Source organism: Ranitomeya imitator, chromosome 1, assembly GCF_032444005.1.
Source record: "Ranitomeya imitator isolate aRanImi1 chromosome 1, aRanImi1.pri, whole genome shotgun sequence".
Lineage (NCBI taxonomy): Eukaryota > Metazoa > Chordata > Amphibia > Anura > Dendrobatidae > Ranitomeya > Ranitomeya imitator.
The window spans coordinates 767,369,231-767,394,110 of record NC_091282.1 but is presented as its reverse complement, the minus strand read 5'-3'; the positions used below and the strand labels follow the sequence as shown (position 1 = coordinate 767,394,110).

The 24,880-nt window shown below is 48.4% G+C and overlaps 1 protein-coding gene across 7 annotated transcripts in view; it reads left to right on the top strand.

The window, feature by feature from the left end:
- Window positions 1–10,054: 10,054 nt before the first annotated feature.
- TRIM9 (tripartite motif containing 9) overlaps window positions 10,055–24,880 on the top strand; it is a 111,972-nt gene continuing 97,146 nt past the window's right edge. For all 7 annotated transcript variants that reach the window (XM_069735618.1, XM_069735611.1, XM_069735593.1 and 4 more), the window contains exon 1: window positions 10,055–10,911. In XM_069735618.1, coding sequence (XP_069591719.1) covers window positions 10,087–10,911 — 825 coding nt within the window. In that variant the 5' untranslated portion in view covers window positions 10,055–10,086. The remainder of the gene's footprint in view (window positions 10,912–24,880) is intronic.

Here is a 24,880-nt window from a genome sequence, read left to right as displayed (position 1 = left end):
GATGACCATAAAGATTGGTAAAGTAGAATTGAAGAAACAGGGTATAATTGTTGTTGATGTTGACCGGCGGAACTGTGAACCAACTGTATTGATAGGAATGAATGTGTTAGAGAACTGCTTTTCCGAAGTCATTTCTGTCTTACAGCAAATTGCTGAAACTGCCCAATCCTGCCAGCAGAGAGTTCTCCGGAGGGAAATAAAAGTATTGATGTTAAGGCAACAGGTAGAAGTTGCAGGTGGAGAAATCGGCAGTGTGAGGGTAAGTGATCCAACATCTATTGTAATCCCACCAAAAACAGAAATGCTGGTATGGTGTAGAGCAGCCATTGGTACTAAGGGACGAGATTATCAAGCCTTAATAGAACCAGTGTACACCGACAGCAGGCCCACTATACTCACAGCACGAGGGATAGTCGAGGTACACCGGGGACGAGTGCCGGTACGACTTTTGAACTGTGGAGAGGAAGAGGTCACTTTGCCAAGGTATGCTACAATGGCAAAGCTATATACTGTTGACAACAATGCCATCACAACCATTGAGCCCTTAGAACCAACCTGTCAGGTGGAAGGCAATGGCTCAGATGGAGAAATGGAGGATTGGTGCCAACAGCTACACGTGGGCATAAATTCAACACCTACCCATCAAAAACAAGGGGTGTATAGGCTAGTGACGGAATATGAACAAGTCTTCAGTAAACACCCATTGGACTTCGGACGGATAGAAGGGGTAGAACACACAATCCCCACCAGTGACCATCCCCCAATAAAAGAAAGATATAGACCCATACCGCCCGCTCACTATCAATGTGCAAAAGATATGCTGAGGGAGATGAAACAGGCCGGGGTAATAAGAGACAGCTGTAGCCCCTGGGCGGCCCCTCTAGTGATTGTCAAAAAAAAGGACGGAACCATGAGAATGTGCGTAGACTACCGGAAGATTAATAACATCACCCATAAAGACGCCTACCCCTTGCCTAGGATAGAAGAGTCCTTAACTGCTTTGAAATCTGCTAATTATTTTTCCACCTTAGACTTAACAAGCGGGTATTGGCAAGTCCCTGTGGCTGAGCGAGATAAGGAAAAGACGGCATTCACCACACCAATGGGTCTATGTGAATTTAATCGCATGCCGTTCGGACTCTGCAACGCATCCGGTACCTTCCAGCGGCTGATGGAATGCTGCCTCGGACACAAGAACTTCGAGACCGTCCTCCTGTACCTAGATGATGTGATCGTCTACTCAAAGACTTACGAACAACACTTAATAGACCTGGCAGAAGTGTTCGAAGCCTTATCCAGGTATGGCATGAAAGTCAAGCCATCCAAATGTCACCTTCTCAAGCCAAAGGTACAGTACCTGGGACACATCGTGAGTTCGGAGGGAGTAGCACCAGATCCCGAGAAAATAAGCGCCATAAGGGATTGGCCAAGACCTACCAGCGCAAAAGAAGTGAGACAATTCCTGGGATTGGTGGGTTACTATCGCAGATTTATAAAAGGATTTACCAAGTTGGCAGCACCCTTGCAAGACACCTTGGTAGGGCAGACGAAGAAACCTTCAAACCGAAACCCTCCTTTTCAGTGGAACGACGAAAGGGAAGACTCCTTTGAACAACTAAAGAAGGCACTAACCGGAGAAGAGGTTCTGGCATACCCAGATTACCATCAACCTTTCATCCTCTACACCGATGCCAGTAATGTGGGACTAGGAGCGGTGCTGTCACAAAAGCAAGAAGGTCGGGAGAAAGTCATCGCCTTTGCAAGTAGAAAGCTCCGGCCTACTGAAAGAAATTCAGAAAATTACAGCTCCTTCAAATTGGAACTACTGGCAGTAGTTTGGGCTGTGACTGAACGTTTCAAACACTATCTGGCCGCTGCAGAATTTATTGTCTATACTGACAACAATCCGTTGACCCACCTGGACACAGCCAAATTAGGTGCGTTAGAACAGCGATGGATAGCCGGGTTATCTAATTACAACTTCAAGATCAAGTATCGAGCAGGTCGCAAGAATGGAAATGCCGATGCCCTATCCCGGATGCCACACTTGAGAGATGTAGAAGAAGAAATGGGGGAGCTTGAAGAAATTGAACTACCAGCCTTCCATCATCCCAAGGCAAAACATCATCAGTCAAGTACCTATCAGAAACAACAAGAGGTGAATTTAAATCCGTTAGCACACCATAGATGGGCTGACACCCAAGACAGCAATCCGGCTGTGAAGTTGGTGAAGGAACTGTTAACTGAGCAAAGTGCATATCCCGATGAGGATGCCCCAGAAGAGACGCATCAACTCTGGAAAGAGAGAGGCAAAATGTTCCTGTATCAAGGGAAGCTCTGTAGAAGGTACACCAATCTGAAAACACATGAATTGGTTTGGCAGATTATCGTGCCTAAACAAGATGTCAAGATGGTCCTCGAAGCTTACCATAATGGTGCTGGTCACTTCGGTTGGAAAAAGTTAGAAGTACTTCTAAGAGAAAGATTTTATTGGGTCGGGATGAGAAAATCAATCGAACAGTGGTGCAGAAATTGTGGCCCGTGCAACCTCAGAAGAAACGATCAAAAGAACCAAAGAGCACCACTGCAGCCCATAATCACCAAACAACCACTTGAACTTGTAGCCATGGACCACGTGAAGTTGACACCAAGCCGGTCTGGCTATGTCTATGCCTTGACCATCGTGGACCATTATTCACGCTTCTTGGTAGTAGTACCCGTAAGAGATCTGACAGCAAAAACAGCAGCCAAAGCGTTCCAAACGTACTTTTGTAGACCCCATGAATATCCGGAACAGGTTCTCACTGACCAAGGTACAGCCTTTGAATCAGAGATCTTCAGAGAATTCTGTAATATGTATGGTTGCAAAAAGATCCGGACGACGGCCTATCATCCACAAACAAACGGCTTATGCGAGAAGATGAACCATATTGTAATAGAACTACTAAAGACTTTACCTGAGGCAGAAAGGAATCAATGGCCAGAGAAATTGCCTGACTTGGTGGATCTGTATAATCATGTCCCGGTGAGTTCCACCAATTGCACCCCAGCTTACCTTATGCGTGCAAGACCCGGCCAATTACCAATCGATCTAGAAATGGGAATTCTGAAACCAGACGCAGAAGTCCAAGACTCCAATTGGGATATCATACGGCAAAAGCAGTATCGCCAAGTGCAAGAGAGTGTGGAAAGAAGCCTTCAGCAAACTAGAGAAAGACAAGAGCGAACTTTCAACCAGAATGCTCTAGCGACCCCATTAAGACCAGGTGACCAAGTGCTCAAGAGAAATCGTCGAACCAATAAACTGGACAATCAGTGGGAAGCCGTACCCTACACAGTTTTACCAACAAGAGTAGATAATCCTAAAATGTGTCTCATTAGCAAAAACGGAGGCTTAACATCTGTACTAGTGTCAAGAGACAATCTTAAATTATGTCCGGAAGCATTGAAAGAGCCAGACGTTGTCCAGCCAGAACCAGAAGTTATTCAACCCATACAGGTTCAACCAGTAAAGGAAAAAGAAGAGGAAGTGTATCACACCTGTATAGGAGACTTTCCCAAAACCCTACTAACATACCATGGTGCAGTAGTGGTTCCCATGGTGGCCTTTTACCCAACACCGAACCCAATACCAGAAGTCCCAAGACAGGAAGAGGCTGACCCCGTACTACAGGAGGTTCCAGGCCGGGAAGAACAGATTCCTGGTCAGAGTAATCCCATTCACGGTGGACTTGCCAACTCCATAGTCGTGGAATTATCTTTAGCAGAGCGGGTAGATACTACATCCGCAGTAGACAGTAGTACACCACATGAAGAGATACCGCTATTACGTAGATCACAGCGTAGTACCCAGGGTCAATTACCGGCCAGGTATGCAGATTACCAACTATAAAACTATAGTCATTGTTATCATTCTGCAACGTTTAAGCCCAGTGCCTACAGAGACTTGTCTGTATGAACTTATTGCATATTCTTGAACTTTTTATCAGCCCGGAGGCACTAAATCAAAGCTCCGGAAAGACTGCTTTTTGAACTTTGCTTTTTGCTCTTTTTGAACTTTCTTTAGACTTTATATTGATAACTCCGTTGGAAAAATGGAACTAAATTCCTGGACACTAAGTACAGTGCCTTTCCTAATAAGTTCAAGGATAGAACTGTATTAATGGACGCTATTTGAAGTGACTTTTTACAGAACTCTATTTTTGTTTCCTTGAGTGGTTTTTGTAACTTTTCATTTTTAAGACTCTGTACATATTAATTGTTATTTCAAAATGTTATTGTCCCACAGTCCCGGAGTACTGTTCTTAACTAAGGGGGAATGTGGCACCCCTAGGGGTATTTGCCACAAAAATAGTTACTGACAGTAAGTACAAATACTAAAATAGCAAGACTGCACTACCACCTCCGGCCAGAAGGGGGAGCTCCAGAGACTCCCCTTGATCCATTCTGGTCTGAGAGAAGAAATGGCAGTTGGGCTAAGGAGCTGAAAGTGAGAGGTCATACAGTTGAATCTCTAACAGCCCTGTGACTGTTACCAGGCCTAAATCACCGGCCTGAGGAGAAGAGGGATAGAGAAAAAGGACATTGTGAGAACCGGGTAGCATTAATCACTACCCAGAACAGGCGCAAAGACGGATACCGGATCCGTGGCTGTATTCATTACATATAATACAGCAACCGGAAAAACGTGAGGTGATATCAGCTTCACTAGGGTCGGACGCAGCAACAGACACAGAGTTCAGCGGTACTCCTGGAGGGGGTAAGCCGATAAAAGGACTCGGGTTGCCCGTCAAACCAGGACCCGGAGGGGACAGATTGGGCCGGCAGCCAGTTCACATACAGCAGCAGGGCCACACAGATATTGCGTACAATAAGAGGCGAAGACCCCGGAAGGGTCAAAGTAACTCAGAGTTCCCATACAGACTCCGGTGACAGGACTGGTTGTAAATCCTTTTTTGTTAAAGTAAACTGGTTAAACGTTTCAGTGCCTCAGTCTTTCATTTGGACAATAGCCATCTATCCAGGATTGGGATCATCACCGCTGGGAGAACCTGCTGCTGATCAAGTAAGTGCCTGTTCCCTCACGATACCCTTTACACTGTGCATTGCCTGAGGCCACAGCACCGGGTCAAGCCACCCGTGACACCCCCCTCAAGAGACAGACCCCATTGGTCCGGTGCTGGGTACCCCGGTCTCTTGGGCGTCACACATGGCATCACTATCTGTGTATTTTAAGTGTCAGATCAGTGGCCCAAAGGCATTTAACCCCTTAAAAACATCAGTTACTTATTCAAATCTGAGAAAATGGGCTGTTTGCCCACTTTGATGCCAGTTTTGGTGCCCAGAACCAATTTGGGCCAGGCTGAAGGGACCTGGGTTTAGTGTGGGGCATTACTGTCTGTGAATTTTAAGTGTCATAATAGTGGCCCAAAAGCATTTAACCCCTTAAAAACATCAGTTACTTATTCAAATCTGAGAAAATGGGCTGTTTGCCCACTTTGATGCCAGTTTTGGTGCCCAGAACCAATTTGGGCCAGGCTGAAGGGACCTGGGATTGATGCAGGGCGTCACTATCTGTGAATTTTCAGTGTCGTATCAGTGCCTCAAAGGCATTTAACCCCTTAAAAACATCAGTTACTTATTCAAATCTGTGAAAATGGGCTGTTTGCCTACTTTGATGCCAGTTCTGATGCCCGGGACCCATTTGGGCCAGGCTGTAGGGACCTGGGTTTGATGCAGGGCATCACTGTCTGTTTATTTAAAGTGTCAGATCAGTGGCCCAAAGGCACTTAACCCCTTAAAAACATCACTTATTCAAATCTGTGAAAATGAGCTGTTTGCCCACTTCGATGCCAGTTCTGGTGCCCAGAACCTATTTGGGCCAGGCTGAAGGGACTTTGGTTTGATGCATGGCATCACTATCTGTGTATTTTAAGTGTCAGATCAGTGGCCCAAAGGCATTTAACCCCTTAAAAACATCAGTTACTTATTCAAATCTGAGAAAATGGGCTGCTTGCCCACTTTGATGCCAGTTTTGGTGCCCAGAACCAATTTGGGCCAGGCTGAAGGGACCTGGGTTTGGTGCGGGGCATTACTGTCTGTGAATTTTAAGTGTCATAATAGTGGCCCAAAGGCATTTAACCCCTTAAAAACATCAGTTACTTATTCAAATCTGAGAAAATGGGCTGTTTGCCCACTTTGATGCCAGTTTTGGTGCCCAGAACCAATTTGGGCCAGGCTGAAGGGACCTGGGATTGATGCAGGGCATTACTATCTGTGAATTTTCAGTGTCGTATCAGTGGCTCAAAGGCATTTAACCCCTTAATAACATCAGTTACTTATTCAAATCTGTGAAAATGGGCTGTTTGCCTACTTTGATGCCAGTTCTGATGCCCGGAACCCATTTGGGCCAGGCTGTAGGGACCTGGGTTTGATGCAGGACATCACTGTCTGTTTATTTAAAGTGTCAGATCAGTGGCCCAAAGGCACTTAACCCCTTAAAAACATCAGTTACTTATTCAAATCTGTGAAAATGAACTGTTTGCCCACTTTGATGCCCGTTCTGATGCCCAGAACCCATTTAGGCCAGGGTGTAGGGACCTGGGTTTGATGCAGGGCATCACTGTCTGTTTATTTTAAGTGTCAGATCAGTGGCCCAAAGGCATTTAACCCCTTAAAAAACATTAGTTACTTATTAAATCTGTGAAAATGGGCTGTTTGCCCACTTTGATGCCAGTTCTGGTGCCCAGAACCCATTTGTGCCAGGCTGAAAGGACCTGGGTTTGATGCAGGGCATCACTTTCTGTGTATTTTAATTGTCGTATCAGTGGCCAAAAGGCATTTAACCCCTTAAAAACATCAGTTACTTATTCAAATCTGTGAAAATGGTCTGTTTGCCCACTTTGATGCCAGTTCTGGTGCCCAGAACCCATTTGTGCCAGGCTGAAAGGACCTGGGTTTGATGCAGGGCATCACTTTCTGTGTATTTTAATTGTCGTATCAGTGGCCAAAAGGCATTTAACCCCTTAAAAACATCAGTTACTTATTCAAATCTGTGAAAATGGTCTGTTTGCCCACTTTGATGCCAGTTCTGGTGCCCAGAACCTATTTGGGCCAGGCTGAAGGGACCTGGGTTTGGTGCAGGGCATTACTGTCTGTGAATTTTAAGTGTCGTAATAATGGTCCAAAGGCATTTAACCCCTTAAAAACATCAGTTACTCATTCAAATCTATGAAAATGAGCTGTTTGCCCACTTTGATGCCAGTTCTGGTGCCCAGAACCCATTTGGGCCAGGCTGGATGGACCTGGATTTGATGCAGGGCATAAATATCTGTGAATTTTAAGTGTCGTATCAGTGGCCCAAAGGCATTTAACCCCTTAAAAATATCAGTTACTTATTCAAATCTGTGAAAATGGGCTGTTTGCCCAATTTGATGCACGTTCTGGTGCCCAGAACCCATTTGGGCCAGGCTGGATGGACCTGGATTTGATGCAGGGCATAAATATCTGTGTATTTTAATTGTCGTATCAGTGGCCAAAAGGCATTTAACCCCTTAAAAACATCAGTTACTTATTCAAATCTATGAAAATGAGCTGTTTGCCCACTTTGATGCCAGTTCTGGTGCCCAGAACCCATTTGGGCCAGGCTGGATGGACCTGGATTTGATGCAGGGCATAAATATCTGTGAATTTTAAGTGTCGTATCAGTGGCCCAAAGGCATTTAACCCCTTAAAAATATCAGTTACTTATTCAAATCTGTGAAAATGGGCTGTTTGCCCAATTTGATGCACGTATTGTGCCCAGAACCCATTTGGGCCAGGCTGGATGGACCTGGATTTGATGCAGGGCATAAATATCTGTGTATTTTAATTGTCGTATCAGTGGCCAAAAGGCATTTAACCCCTTAAAAACATCAGTTACTTATTCAAATCTGAGAAAATGGGCTGTTTGTCCACTTTGATGCCAGTTTTGGTGCCCAGAACCCATTTGGGCCAGGCTGAAGAGACCTGTGTTTGATGCAGGGCATCACTATCTGTGAATTTTAAGTGTCAGATCAGTGGCCCAAAGGCATTTAACCCCTTAAAAACATCAGTTACTTATTAAAATGGCAAGAATTGACTGTCTGCCCACTTTGATGCCAGTTCTGGTACCCAGAACCCATTTGGGTCAGGCTGGAAATAACTGGTTTGGATGTGGGGCTCCCTGTTCTATATGTCTGCAGTGTGAGATCAGTGGCCCAAAGGCATTTAACCCTTTCTTCAGCGCTCTTTGGTGCCCACTTTGATGCCCATATTTGTGCCAGTTTTATTATTTTTGTAGCCGTTTTTAAGCATAGTCACATCAGGGCTCCTCACTGCATTGTGTGTTGTTATTATTGTGATGCTTATTATTTGTTGTTAAACCTATAAAAAACAGAAAAGAAAAAATTGCCGAATAAGGGTATGTTCACACGTTCAGGATTTCCATCCTTTTTTTTTCCTGACTGTTTTTTAAAAAACTGCAGCTCTTGGCAGAAAACGCAGGTCCTTTTTTTGGTCCTTTTTTGGTCCTTTTTTGATGCGTTTTTTGATGCGTTTTTTTGATGCAGTTTTCTAGCCAGAGTCTGTGTGTTTTCTAGGAATTTTTTTAGGGTTAAAATGGCTGAAAATACCCTAACCCTACCCCTACCCCTAACCCTACCCCTAACCCTACCCCTAACCCTACCCCTAACCCTAACCCTACCCCTAACCCTAACCCTACCCCTAACCCTACCCCTAACCCTAACCCTACCCCTAACCCTACCCCTAACCCTACCCCTACCCCTATTCTAACCTTAGTGAAAAAAAAAAAAAAAAAAATTCTTTATTTTTTTTATTGTCCCTACCTATGGGGGTGACAAAGGGGGGGGGGTGTCATTTACTATTTTTTTATTTTGATCACTGAGATAGGTTATATCTCAGTGATCAAAATGCACTTTGGAACGAATCTGCCGGCCGGCAGATTCGGCGGGCGCACTGCGCATGCGCCCGCCATTTTGCAAGATGGCGGCGCCCAGGGAGAAGACGGCCGGACGGACACCGGGACGCCGGGTAAGTATAAGGGGGGGAGATTAGGGCACGGGGGGGGCATCAGAGCACTGGGGGGGGGCATCGGAGCACTGGGGGGGGGCATCGGAGCACGGGGGGGCGGGATCGGAACACGGGGGGGGCAGCCACACTCCGCCCACGCACTTCCGCCCGCTCCCCGCACTTCCTGCTGCAGCGGTTCTGCACATCAAACCGCAGTAAAACCCGCAGATATATTTTTGATCTGCGGGTTTTACTGCGGTTTGGACCTCACAATGGAGGTCTATGGGTGCAGAACCGCTGCGGCTCCGGAAAAAGAATTGACATGCTCCTTCTTTTTTCCGGGAGCTATTCAGCGCGTCTTTTTTTTTACAATTTCCGGACCATGTGCACAGTGTGTCCTGTTTTCCATAGGGTACAGTGTACTGTACCCTGCATGGAAAACAGCTGCGGAACCGCAGTGGCAAAACCGCCGCGGTTCCGCGGTAAAAAACGCACTGTGTGAACATGGCCTTAGAAACCAACTTCAGCCTCGTTAGAGATGTGGGGGCTGAACTCGAACTGTTGCTATGGGGCCCTGTGATCGCTATGCTTGCAGGGCAGCTAGTGAGGGGGGTCCCATGGCCAGATAGTCCTCATGCCGGGCAGGGAGGGGCTGCACTCAGTATTCTGCAGGTGCAGGGTGACGCCTCGCCTTCCTCCCTCGGTGTGGGCGACTTTCCTGCAGGAACGCTGCCCGGGCCGGAGGATGGAAGCTGCCGGCGGAGCGGAGGGAGGAGGGGCGGGTGCTGATGCTGCTGAGCATGTTCTCGCTCCGCCCCCTCATCTGATTGACACGAGTTAAACCAATCACTCTTCCTGAAGATGAGGCAGATGCGGCTCAGCATCCTTAGCACCGCCCTACCTCCTCACCTAACCAATAGACATCAGCGTAGGACGGCAGCCCACCAATAGCGCGGCAGGTTGGGAGTGTCCTCCCCTGTTCTGATGCTTCTCCCCGCAGTGTCGCTGCAGCTGCAGCACCGGACGGACTGGCTACATATGGAAGAGATGGAGGAAGAATTGAAGTGTCCCGTGTGCGGCTCCTTCTACCGGGAGCCCATCATCTTGCCATGCTCCCACAGCTTGTGCCTGTCCTGTGCCCGCAACATCCTGGTGCAGACGCCGGACTCGGAATCCCCGCAGAGCCGCCGGGCGTCGGGTCTGTCCGACTACGACTACCTGGACCTGGATAAGATGAGCCTGTACAGCGAGGCGGACAGCGGCTACGGCTCGTACGGAGGCTTCGCCAGCGCCCCCACCACCCCCTGCCAGAAGTCCCCCAACGGAGTGCGGGTGTTCCCTCCGAGCATGCCGGCCCCGCACCTGCCGCACCACCACTCCTCCGGGGCGCTGCTGCCTCCCGCCCGCAACCAGTGCCTGACCTGCCCGCAGTGCCACCGCTCCCTGCTGCTGGACGAGCGGGGTCTCCGCGGCTTCGCCAAGAACCGGGTGCTGGAGGGGGTGATCGAGCGCTACCAGCAGAGCAAGGCGGCGGCGCTGCGGTGCCAGCTGTGCGAGAAGAGCCCCAAGGAGGCCACGGTGATGTGCGAGCAGTGCGACGTGTTCTACTGCGAGCCCTGCCGCCTGCGCTGCCACCCGCCCCGGGGACCGCTGGCCAAGCATCGCCTGCTGCCGCCCGCACAGGGCAGGGTGAGCCGCCGGCTGAGCCCCCGCAAGATCTCCACCTGCACCGACCACGAGCTGGAGAACCACAGCATGTACTGCGTGCAGTGCAAGATGCCAGTGTGCTACCAGTGCCTGGAGGAGGGCAAGCACAGCAGCCACGAGGTCAAGGCGCTGGGGGCCATGTGGAAGCTGCACAAGGTGAGGGGGCTGGGCCAAGGATTGGGGTCCCCAAGAGCTCATAGGGCTCTGCTGGCACACCATGGTCCTTCATGTGGTACCCAATAGCTCATGAGGCACTGCTGGCACACCATGGTCCTTCATGTGGTACCCAATAGCTCATGAGGCACTGCTGGCACACCATGGTCCTTCATGTAGTACCCAAGAGCTCGTGGGGCACTGCTGGCACACCATGGTCCTTCATGTGGTACCCAATAGCTCATGAGGCACTGCTGGCACACCATGATCCTTCATGTGGTACCCAATAGCTCATGAGGCACTGCTGGCACACCATGGTCCTTCATGTGGTACCCAAGAGCTCGTGGGGCACTGCTGGCACACCATGGTCCTTCATGTGGTACCCAACTGCTGGCACACCATGGTCCTTCATGTGGTACCCAACTGCTGGCACACCATGGTCCTTCATGTGGTACCCAACTGCTGGCACACCATGGTCCTTCATGTGGTACCCAAGAGCTTGTGGGGCACTGCTGGCACACCATGATCCTTCATGTGGTACCCAACTGCTGGCACACCATGGTCCTTCATGTGGTACCCAACTGCTGGCACACCATGGTCCTTCATGTGGTACCCAAGAGCTTGTGGGGCACTGCTGGCACACCATGGTCCTTCATGTGGTACCCAACTGCTGGCACACCATGGTCCTTCATGTGGTACCCAAGAGCTCGTGGGGCACTGCTGGCACACCATGGTCCTTCATGTGGTACCCAAGAGCTCATGAGGCACTGCTGGCACACCATGGTCCTTCATGTGGTACCCAAGAGCTCATGAGGCACTGTTGGCACACCATGGTCCTTCATGTGCTACCCAAGAGCTCATGAGGCACTGCTGGCACACCATGGTCCTTCATGTGGTACCCAAGAGCTTGTGGGGCACTGCTCTCACACCATGGTCCTTCATGTGGTACCAAAGAGCTCATGGGGCACTGCTGCCATGCCATGGTCCTTCATGTGGTACCCAAGAGCTCATGAGGCACTGTTGGCACACCATGGTCCTTCGTGTGGTACCCAAGAGCTCATGAGGCACTGCTGGCACACCATGGTCCTTCATGTGGTATCCAAGAGCTCATGAGGCACTGCTGGCACACCATGGTCCTTCATGTGGTACCCAACTGCTGGCACACCATGGTCCTTCATGTGGTACCCAACTGCTGGCACACCATGGTCCTTTATGTGGTACCCAAGAGCTCGTGGGGCACTGCTGGCACACCATGGTCCTTCATTTGGTACCCAAAAGCTTGTGGGGCACTGCTGGCACACCATGGTCCTTCATGTGGTACCCAATAGCTCATGAGGCACTGCTGGCACACCATGGTCCTTCATGTGGTACCCAATAGCTCATGAGGCACTGCTGGCACACCATGGTCCTTCATGTGGTACCCAAGAGCTCGTGGGGCACTGCTGGCACACCATGGTCCTTCATGTGGTACCCAATAGCTCATGAGGCACTGCTGGCACACCATGGTCCTTCATGTGGTACCCAATAGCTCATGAGGCACTGCTGGCACACCATGGTCCTTCATGTGGTACCCAAGAGCTCGTGGGGCACTGCTGGCACACCATGGTCCTTCATGTGGTACCCAACTGCTGGCACACCATGGTCCTTCATGTGGTACCCAACTGCTGGCACACCATGGTCCTTCATGTGGTACCCAACTGCTGGCACACCATGGTCCTTCATGTGGTACCCAAGAGCTTGTGGGGCACTGCTGGCACACCATGATCCTTCATGTGGTACCCAACTGCTGGCACACCATGGTCCTTCATGTGGTACCCAACTGCTGGCACACCATGGTCCTTCATGTGGTACCCAAGAGCTTGTGGGGCACTGCTGGCACACCATGGTCCTTCATGTGGTACCCAACTGCTGGCACACCATGGTCCTTCATGTGGTACCCAAGAGCTCGTGGGGCACTGCTGGCACACCATGGTCCTTCATGTGGTACCCAAGAGCTCATGAGGCACTGCTGGCACACCATGGTCCTTCATGTGGTACCCAAGAGCTCATGAGGCACTGTTGGCACACCATGGTCCTTCATGTGCTACCCAAGAGCTCATGAGGCACTGCTGGCACACCATGGTCCTTCATGTGGTACCCAAGAGCTTGTGGGGCACTGCTCTCACACCATGGTCCTTCATGTGGTACCAAAGAGCTCATGGGGCACTGCTGCCATGCCATGGTCCTTCATGTGGTACCCAAGAGCTCATGAGGCACTGTTGGCACACCATGGTCCTTCGTGTGGTACCCAAGAGCTCATGAGGCACTGCTGGCACACCATGGTCCTTCATGTGGTATCCAAGAGCTCATGAGGCACTGCTGGCACACCATGGTCCTTCATGTGGTACCCAACTGCTGGCACACCATGGTCCTTCATGTGGTACCCAACTGCTGGCACACCATGGTCCTTTATGTGGTACCCAAGAGCTCGTGGGGCACTGCTGGCACACCATGGTCCTTCATTTGGTACCCAAAAGCTTGTGGGGCACTGCTGGCACACCATGGTCCTTCATGTGGTACCAAAGAGCTCATGGGGCACTGCTGCCATGCCATGGTCCTTCATGTGGTACCCAAGAGCTCATGAGGCACTGTTGGCACACCATGGTCCTTCGTGCGGTACCCAAGAGCTCATGAGGCACTGCTGGCACACCATGGTCCTTCATGTGGTACCAAAGAGCTCATGGGGCACTGCTGGCACACCATGGTCCTTCATGTGGTACCCAAGAGCTCATGAGGCACTGCTGGCACACCATGGTCCTTCATGTGGTACCCAAGAGCTCATGAGGCACTGCTGGCACACCATGGTCCTTCATGTGGTACCCAAGAGCTCATGAGGCACTGCTGGCACACCATGGTCCTTCATGTGCTACCCAAGAGCTCATAGGGCACTGCTGGCACACCATGGCCCTTCATGTGGTACCCAAGAGCTCATAGGGCTCTGCTGGCACACCATGGTCCTTCATGTGCTACCCAAGAGCTCGTGGGGCACTGCTGGCACACCATGGTCCTTCATGTGCTACCCAAGAGCTCATGGGGAACTGCTGGCACACCACGGTCCTTCATGTGGTACCCAAGAGCTCGTGGGGCACTGCTGGCACACCATGGTCTTTCATGTGGTACCCAAGAGCTCATGAGACACTGCTGACACACTATGGCCCTTCATGTGGTACCCAAGAGCTCATGAGGCACTGTTGGCACACCATGGTCCTTCATGTGGTACCAAAGAGCTCATGAGGCACTGCTGGCACACCATGGTCCTTCATGTGGTACCCAAGAGCTCATGAGGCACTGCTGGCACACCATGGTCCTTCATGTGGTACCCAAGAGCTCATGAGGCACTGCTGGCACACCATGGTCTTTCATGTGGTACCCAAGAGCTCATGAGGCACTGTTGGCACACCATGGTCCTTCATGTGTTACCCAAGAGCTCATGAGGCACTGCTGGCACACCATGGTCCTTCATGTGTTATCCAAGAGCTCATGAGGCACTGCTGGCACACCATGGTCCTTCATGTGGTACCCAAGAGCTCATGAGGCACTGCTGGCACACCATGGTCTTTCATGTGGTACCCAAGAGCTCATGAGGCACTGCTGGCACACCATGGTCCTTCATGTGGTACCCAAGAGCTCATGAGGCACTGCTGCCATGCCATGGTCCTTCATGTGGTGCCCAAGAGCTGGCATGCTGCATGTGGACACGGTATGGTTCAGTGTTAAGCCCATGAGCAGTGGAGAGGTTGCAGTTATGGGGCCCCTGGGGGCCGGCAAAGTTTAGCCATATTCCGTCATGAACCTGCAATCACAGCATGTAAAGATGATGGGGATGATGCCCCACCCTGCATCTATCTGTTGTATGAGCCAACTACAGCTGGGGGCCACGGGTAGATTTTTGCTTTGGGGCCCCCTCTAGTTGCACACAACTACTGAGCACAAGTGTCGGGTGAATGGCAGGACTGGCAGAGACTGTCAGCATCCCCAGTGTGTGAGCGGCCCTGGAGAGGGGCGACATTGGAAGCCCACCAGTGACACTGCATTTTGTACGCTATAGGTCATATTAGTGCAGGACCTCCAGGGGGCGCTATAGAGGGTGAGATCCAGCTGGGCCCCTGTGCTACATAAGAGTCATCAGTGCTGGTGCCAAGCAATGTGTGAGGTGGGGGATGCCCCTGCCATTGGCATCGCCGGATACAGACTCATCTATGGGAAGGCTGGGGGAGGGGGCCTGGAGGAATGTGTCAGCAGCATAGGGTGGGGGGTAAGGAGCCGCACAGCAGGGGGTGGGCTAGCTATAATAATCAGCCACATAGCAGACATGTATGACCACAAGCCATCCTAAGATTCAGTGAGGGAAGTGCACTGTGAGCGATTTCCTCATCCAGAGAATAGAAAAGAGGAAAACAGGAGCCACGTCTGACCACGTCCAGTCAGTGACCGCGCTCTCTCCAGCCGTGCACCCTGCGATTCATGGGGGGAAACAGAGGGGGCGCCATGAATAATTCATACTGCACAGAGAAGGACTTAGGGGTGAGTGTCTGCGTCCTGGCGAGGGGACCACGGAGCCGAGGCCAAATTGTGTCATCCCCCTGAGGCTTCATCGCTACAAGGAGTTTATCTATTATCTATTTATTATCTATCTATCATCTATTATCAATCTATCTATTATCTATATCTATTTTCTATCTATTATCTATTATCTATATCTATTTTCTATTTATTATCTATCTATCTATCATCTATCTCCTATCTATCTATTATCTATATGTATTATCTATCTATCATCTATCTATTATCTATATCTCTTTTCTATCTATCTATCTATCTATCTGTCTATTATCTATCTATCTATCCCATATCTATCTATCTATCTATCTATCTATCTATCTATCTATCTATCTATCCCATATCTATCTATCTATCTATCTATCTATCTATCTATCTATCTATCTATCTATCTATCTATCATCTATCTATCTATTTTATATTTATTATCTATCTATCATTTATCTATCAATTATCTATTATCTATCTATTATCTATCTATCTATCTATCTATCTATCTATCTATCTATCTATGTATCCATCTATCCCGCCATCCTCCCCTCCGGGGTATACATGTATAGGGGGTATGCAGGGACAGTGCCCCTGATATCCTCACTTCTGCGCTCGCTCCCGTGGATTGGATGTGGCATCTGGCCGTCTGTAGTGTTGGGGGATTTACATGAGTGACAGGAATAATTCACTGCATTCCTCTTGGCTTGTCACTGACCCTATGGCGGTCTCGTCCTCGGCCTCTCACACCGGAGCTTCGTATCTTCAGTCACTACCGGGGGGGGGGGGGGGGTGTGGGGTCACATTAGAAGCAGAGAGGCAATTGTGTGCGCAGCGTTCATGTGAAGCAGATGATCGTCCCATAAGCGGGATCTGATCCGTGGTCTCTGCGCTCGTGGTGGCAGCAGGAAAGACGCAGTGTAGTCGCATGTAAAATATCCCCCCTGCAGCCCACCCTTCACCACAGCGGCAGGGAAATGTATGCCTAGGTGATAATTGAAATACGTTGCCCCCTCGCGCTCCTGTGGATCAGTCTCAGCGTCAGTTATTGCATGCATTGAATTGATCGCCTTGCCTCCTTCCTTTACAGATGTAGCAGAGCTGAATTAGTTTTTTCCCCTTTTTGTGGTTGTATTTGGCTTAAGGCTTCTTTCACACTTGCGTCGTGCACTGCACGTCGCTATGCGACGTTGCGGTGCACCGACGCAAGCAGCGAAAGCGTCTCACAACGGAGGCAGCGGATTCATTTCTCCGGCGCATCCGCTGCCCCATTGTGAGGTGCGGGGAGGTGGGGGCGGAGTACCGGCCACGCATGCGCGGTCGGAAAAAGCGGACCGTCGGCAGCAAAAAACCTTACATGTAACGTTTTTTGCTCCCGGCGGTCCGCCACAACACGGCGAAACCGTCGCACGACGTTGCGACATTGACGTGTGTCAATGTGTCGCAATGCGTCGCTAATGTTACTCTATGGGGCAAAAACGCATCTTGCAGACAACTTTGCAGGATGCGTTTTTTCCCCTAAACGACGCATTGCGACGTATTAAAAAAACGCCAGTGTGAAAGTAGCCTAAGACTGTATGCCGCATTCCCTTCTGGTCTAATGAATCCCATTGAGCTCTGCTACATCTGACCTTACCTGGATAATGCACTCCTGACTGACAGCAAGGCCTGTGGCTGGTGGTCTTCTCTATGGACTGCAAAAACTGTTCCAATGAAGCATCAGGGGTCATTGCAGGCAGATGTAGTAGAGATGAGTTTGTCATTAAACTTCATTCCCAGTGATTTCATGGCTGTTTTTGCGTTTTGTAAGTTGCAGTAATAGTACAAATCTTAAATAGCACATTCAGCTCTGCTACAACTGACAGTATGCTTGGGGAATACATGTTTTCTTGAGCTACGGCACGTATTGGAGATTTTGGAGGGATAAATAGCAAAAAACACTACAGTAACAGGTGCATATTATATATATAATATGTATATTTTGTGGATCCAAGGAGTAGGAATGTGGTATGTGGGGCCACTGCTGGAGTCGCCGTGAACATACATTACATTACAGATCCTGAGTTATATCCTGTATTATATTCCGGAGCTGCATTCACTATTCTGCTGGTGCAGTCACTGTGTACATACATTACATTACTGATCCTGAGTTACATCCTGTATTATCCTCCAGTGCTGCACTCACTATTCTGCTGGTGAAGTCACTGTGTACGTACATTACATTACTGATCCTGAGTTACATCCTGTATTATACTCCAGTGCTGCACTCACTATTCTGCTGGTGGAGTCACTGTGTACATACATTACATTACTGATCCTGAGTTACATCCTGTATTATACTCCAGAGCTGCACTCACTATTCTGCTGGTGCAGTCACTGTGTACATACATTACTGATCCTGAGTTACATCCTGTATTATACTCCAGAGCTGCACTCACTATTCTGCTGGTGAAGTCACTGTGTACGTACATTACATTACTGATCCTGAGTTACATCCTGTATTATACTCCAGTGCTGCACTCACTATTCTGCTGGTGGAGTCACTGTGTACATACATTACATTACTGATCCTGAGTTACATCCTGTATTATACTCCAGAGCTGCACTCACTATTCTGCTGGTGCAGTCACTGTGTACATACATTACTGATCCTGAGTTACATCCTGTATTATACTCCAGAGCTGCACTCACTATTCTGCTGGTGAAGTCACTGTGTACATACATTACATTACTGATCCTGAGTTACATCCTGTATTATACTCCAGAGCTGCACTCACTATTCTGCTGGTGCAGTCACTGTGTACATACATTACATTACTGATCCTGAGTTACATCCTGTATTATACTCCAGAGCTGCACTCACTATTCTGCAGGTGCAGTCACTGTGTACATACCTTACTGATCCTGAGTTACATCCTGTATTATACTCCAGAGCTGCACTCACTATTCTGCTGGTGCAGTCACTGTGTACATACCTTACTGATCCTGAGTTACATCCTGTATTATACTCTAGAGCTGTACTCACTATTCTGCAGGTGGAGTCACTGTATACATACATTACATTACTGATCCTGAGTTACATCCTGTATTATACTCCAGTGCTGCACTCACTATTCTGCTGGTGGAGTCACTGTATACATACATTACATTACTGATCCTGAGTTACATCCTGTATTATACTCCAGAGCTGCACTCACTATTCTGCTGGTGCAGTCACTGTGTACATACATTACATTACTGATCCTGAGTTACATCCTGTATTATACTCCAGAGCTGCACTCACTATTCTGCAGGTGCAGTCACTGTGTACATACCTTACTGATCCTGAGTTACATCCTGTATTATACTCCAGAGCTGCACTCACTATTCTGCTGGTGCAGTCACTGTGTACATACCTTACTGATCCTGAGTTACATCCTGTATTATACTCTAGAGCTGTACTCACTATTCTGCAGGTGGAGTCACTGTATACATACATTACATTACTGATCCTGAGTTACATCCTGTATTATACTCCAGTGCTGCACTCACTATTCTGCTGGTGGAGTCACTGTATACATACATTACATTACTGATCCTGTACTGATCCTGAGTTACATGCTGTATTATACTCCAGAGGTGCACTCGCTATTCTGCTGGTGGAGTCACAGTGTACATACATTACATTACTGATCCTGAGTTACATCCTGTATTATATCCCAGAGCTGCACTCGCTATTCTGCTGGTACAGTCACTGTGTACATACATTACATTACTGATCCCGAGTTACATCCTATATTATACTCCAGAGCTGCACTCACTATTCTGCTGGTACAGTCACTGTGTACATACATTACATTACTGATCCTGTACTGATCCTGAGTTACATCCTGTATTATACTGCAGAGTTGCACTCACTATTCTGCTGGTACAGTCACTGTGTACATACATTACATTACTGATCCTGAGTTACATCCTGTATTATACTCCAGAGCTGCACTCACTATTCTGCTGGTGCAGTCACTGTGTACATACATTACATTACTGATCCTGAGTTACATCCTGTATTATACTCCAGAGCTGCACTCACTATTCTGCTGGTGCAGTCACTGTGTACATACATTACATTACTGATCCTGAGTTACATGCTGGATTATACTCCAGAGTTGCACTCACTATTCTGCTGGTACAGTTACTGTGTACATACATTACATTACTTTTCCTGTACTGGTACTGAGCTACATCCTGACCTGTATTATACCTCAGAGCTGCACTCACTATTCTGCTGGTGCAGTCACTGTGTACATACATTACATTACAGATCCTGAGTTATATCCCGTATTATATTCCGGAGCTGCACTCATTATTCTGCTGGTGCAGTCAGTGTGTACATACATTACATTACTGATCCTGAGTTATATCCTGTATTATACCCCAGAGCTGCATTCACTATTCTGCTGGTGCAGTCACTGTGTACATACATTACATTACAGATCCTGAGTTATATCCTGTATTATACCCCAGAGCTGCACTCACTATTCTGCTGGTGCAGTCACAGTGTACATACATTACATTACTGATCCTGAGTTACATCCTGTATTACACTCCAGAGCTGCACTCACTGTTCTGTGTACTTTTCTTATCCTTCACATTATTGCTATATCGGTACAGGATAAGTGACTTGTCAATTCATAAACATCGTTCCTATTTTTCATAGATGGACATACCCTTTAAATCACTTAAGCCCCGCCCACATTGAAGGCTCCCGTATGCCCTGTATGTATTCTCTCTTCTGCAGTCAGCGGCCCTTATATTGTCACTAATTGCCCGGCTCCGGGAATCAGGTCACTGTGCCGGCCCGAGGGCCGAGCCACTTAGGAGCAGAGCTATTATTGCAGTAGACTGTGCAGCGGGACCGGAGCCATGGCGGCTCATCAGGCACTTGTGAGCGAATCGGGGCAGAAATGATTTAGATGCAGACGGACGGCTGAACGTGTTTATAAATGAAGCAATTCCAATCTCCGGGGTCAAAGAATGCTGCATTGTGCTGGGTACGTTCAGATAGATGAGCTGATCCCTCCGTGCCGGTCAGGGGAAGGCTATAATGCAGCGGCGCTGGCCCCGGAGATTCAGCGGCTATATGTCCTGCCATCTGAAGCCCCTGATTGCCATCTTCGGCAGAGGGATTGTGTAAGGCCACGTTCATATGTTCAGTATTTGATCAGTATTTTACCTCAGTATTTGTAGCCAAAACCAGGAGTGGAACAATTAGAGGAAAAGTATAATAGAAACACATGCACCACTTCTGCATTTATCACCCACTCCTGGTTTTGGCTACAAATACTGAGGTAAAATACTGACCAAACACTGCTAGTGTGACTGTGGCCTATGTCTAATGATCACGGTGTCTATAGATGTTCACATCTGTGCTGTATTCTGTACAAGATTAACAGAGAAAATCACATTCTTTTTTTTTTCTGAGAATGAACTGCGTCACTCTTGTCTGTAGGCTGTGCATGGTATTGCAGCTATGCATCATTCAAGTGATTCTGCTGTACCAGACAGAGTGTACAGACAAGATGAGCACCGACACTGGAAGAAAAGAGGAACCCTACTAGAGTCTGAACGCTGAGGACAGTATTATAGTAGTTATATTCTTGTACATAGGAGCAGTATTATAGTAGTTATATTCTTCTAAATAGGGGCAGTATTATAGTAGTTATATCCCTGTACATAGGGGCACTATTATCGGAGCTTTATTCTTTAAAGGGAATCTGTCACCCCAAAATTCACCTATAAGCTAAAGGTACCTTCACACATAACGATTTCGTTAACGATATAGTTGCTTTTTGTGACGTAGCAATGATATCGTTAACAAAATCGTTATGCGTGACAGCGACCAACGATCAGGCCCCTGCTGGGAGATCGTTGGTCGCTGGGAATGATCAGGACCTTTTTTTGGTCGCTGATCACCCGTTGTCATCGCTGAATCGGCGTGTGTGACGCCGATCCAGCGATGTGTTCACTGGTAACCAGGGTAAACATCGGGTTACTAAGCGCAGGGCCGCGCTTAGTAACCCGATATTTACTCTGGTTACCATTGTAAAAGTTAAAAAAAAAAAAACAACACAGTACATACTCACATTCCTGTCACGTCCCCCGGCGTCAGCTTCACGCACTGACTGTGTCAGTGCAGGGAAGCTGACACTGGGGGACGTGACAGGAATGTGAGTATGTAGTGTTTTTTTTTTTTTACTTTTACAATGGTAACCAGGGTAAATATCGGGTTACTAAGCGAGGCCCTGCACTTAGTAACCCGATGTTTACCCTGGTTACCCGGGTGCTACAAGGGGACTTCGGCATCGTTGAAGACAGTTTCAATGATGCCGAAGTCTTTCCCCTGATCGTTGGTCGCTGGAGAGAGCGGTCTGTGTGACAGCTCCCCAGCGACCATACAACGACTTACCAACGATCACGGCCAGGTCGTATCGCTGGTCGTGATCGTTGGTAAGTCGTTTAGTGTAACGGTACCTTAAGGCCACCGCCATCAGGGGCTTATCTACAGCATTCTGTAATGCTGTAGATAAACCCCCAATGTAACCTACTCACCCAGGTCTGGGTCCGGCGCCTCCCATCTTCATGCGATGACGTCCTCTTCTTTGCTTCCTGTCGCGGCTCCGGCGCAGGTGTACTGATTTGCCCTGTTGACGGCAGAGCAAAGTACTGCACCCACCGGACCAGACCGCATCGGACCGCCCCGGGTGAGTATAATATAACCTGTTTTCTTTCCTTTCAGGATACATCGGGGGCTTATCTACAGCATTATAGAATGCTGTTGATAAGCCCCTGATGGCGGTGGCCTTAGCTTATAGGCAAAAATTGGGGTGACAGAATCCCTTTAATACTTTGTGATTTTCATTGCTCTATACCTTTTCTGAGTGACGTTTAGTTTAGCTACTGCTCTAAGTTTTGTTTACTCTGTTTTACCTTATGGTGCATTTTAGTTTGGGAAATGTATTGACTTTTTCCGGATTTTATAATTGTCAGGACTTCTATGAGTCTGTAACTTTCCAGATTGTTTATGGGGTGGACTGAATGCAGCAGATGGTGAGGAGACGACCTCCTCATCATTCCTGTATCATAGCAACATGAATTTAATGGAGGTGCCCTACTGCTGCTTTTCTCCAAATTTCCCCCCGTATCTCCATCCCCCACAGCTTTGTGCCCACGTCTTAACCCCACGATATTGTTCTCAGACGTCAGCTGTCTTCTGACATGTCCCATCCACTCGTCCTTTGCCGCCTAATTCTGCACACATTGTCCCATCCCACCAGCGGCTCTTGATGTCGGAGTCATGTTGTGTCTTCAGAATGTAGCGCGTCGGTGCTTCATCCCACAATAGAGGGGGGATTGAATTCTGTAACTTCTGGACAGATGTGGGGAGCGGGCCGCTGCCAGCTATTGAGTTTGATATGAGGACGGACAATGACAGTGCTGGAGTCAGTCACCGCGAATACTTGCGTCCTGGGCCTCTTCTCACGTTCGTTTTTTCCATGGACAGAACACACATCCATATTCTGAATGGAACCAGAATTTACCCAGTTTAATTTGCAGACTGAAGGTCTTCCTGCTTATGAACAAAAATGGCAGTTTTTGGATGCCATCCATATGCTGTCCGATTTTCTTGGAACGGTTTTTAGGAATTGCTTTGCAAAACTCTTATTTTTTTTGTTTGTTTTTTTGCATGCAAAACACATGACACACAGAGCCTGGACTGATGAAAATAGGTCCATAGAATGTAGAAAAAGAATATCCGAGCATGCTCCCCTTCCACCGGGCATGATAACTTTGCACTGAGCATGTTACCCTTACACCGAGCATGCTCCTTTTACACTGAGCATGCCCCCTTTTAGTGAGCATGCTACCCTTAAATCGAGCATGTTCCCCATATACCGAGCATGCTCCCCATACACCGAACATGCTCCCCATACACCGAGCATGTTACCCGTACACCCATCATATTCCCTGTATACCAAGCTTGCTCCCTTTACACCGAGCATGCTCCCCATACACCGAACATGCTCCCCATACACCGAGCATATTACCCGTACACCCAGCATGTTCACTGTATACCAAGCTTGCTCCCTTTAAACCGAGCATGCTCCCCTTACACCGAGCATGCTCCCCTTACACCGAGCATGCTCCCCGTACACCGAGCATGCTCCCCGTACACCGAGCATGCTCCCCGTATACCAAGTTTGCTCCCTTTACACCGAGCATGCTCCCCGTACACTGAGTATGCTTCCCGTACACCGAGCATGCTTCCCGTACATTGAACATACTCCCCGTGCACCGAACATGCTCCCCGTATGCTTCCCATACATCGGGCATGCTCCTCTTACACTGGGCATGCTCCTCTTACACCAAGCATGCTCTTATTACACCGAGTATGCTCCACATACATTGAGCATGCTCCCCGTACACCGAGCATGTTCCCCTTACACGGAGCATGCTCCCCTTACACTGAGAATGCTCCCCATACATTGAGCATGCTCCCCGTGCACCTAGCATGCTTCCCGTGCACTGAGCATGTTCCTTGTACACCGAGCATGCTCTCTGTACACCGAGCATGTTGCCCTTACACCAAGCATGCTCACTGTACACTAAGCATGCTCACTGTACACAAAGCATGCTCCCAGTACACCTAACATACTCTCTGTACACCGCTCATGCTTCCCGTATATCAAGAATGCTCCCCAAACGCTGAACATGCTCCCCGTCTACCGAGCATTCTCCTCTTACACTGAGCATTTTTCCCATACACAGAACATGCTCCTCTTACACCGAGCATGCTCCCCGTACACCGAGCATGCTACCCTTACACCGAGCAGGCTCCCTGTACACCAAGCATGCTCCCCTTTACATGCTTAGCACAATGGCTTTAGGACGCACTCATTAGGAATCATGCACTAATATAGTCTATTGCGCCTGCGCCAACCTAGCGGCCAATCAGATGATTGCACAAGGAGGTGAAACAAGCAAGTGGGATACTAATAGTGAGATGTTTTGTGCGTTCATAGACTGCTCTCAAAGCAACCTGGGCTTCCATAACCCCTCAGCAGTGCCACAGGCTGATCGCCTCCATGCCTCGCCGCACTGATGCAGTAATTTATGCAAAAGGAACCCAGACCAAGTACTGAGTGCATTTACTGAACATACATTTCAGTAGGCCAACATTTCAGATTTTACAATCATTTTTCAAGCTGGTGTTATACAGTATTCTAAGTTACTGAGATAATGACATTTGGGTTTTCATTGGCTGTAAGCCATAATCATCAACATTAATAGAAATAAACACGTGAAATAGATCACTCTGATTGTAGTGACTCTATATAATATGAGTTTC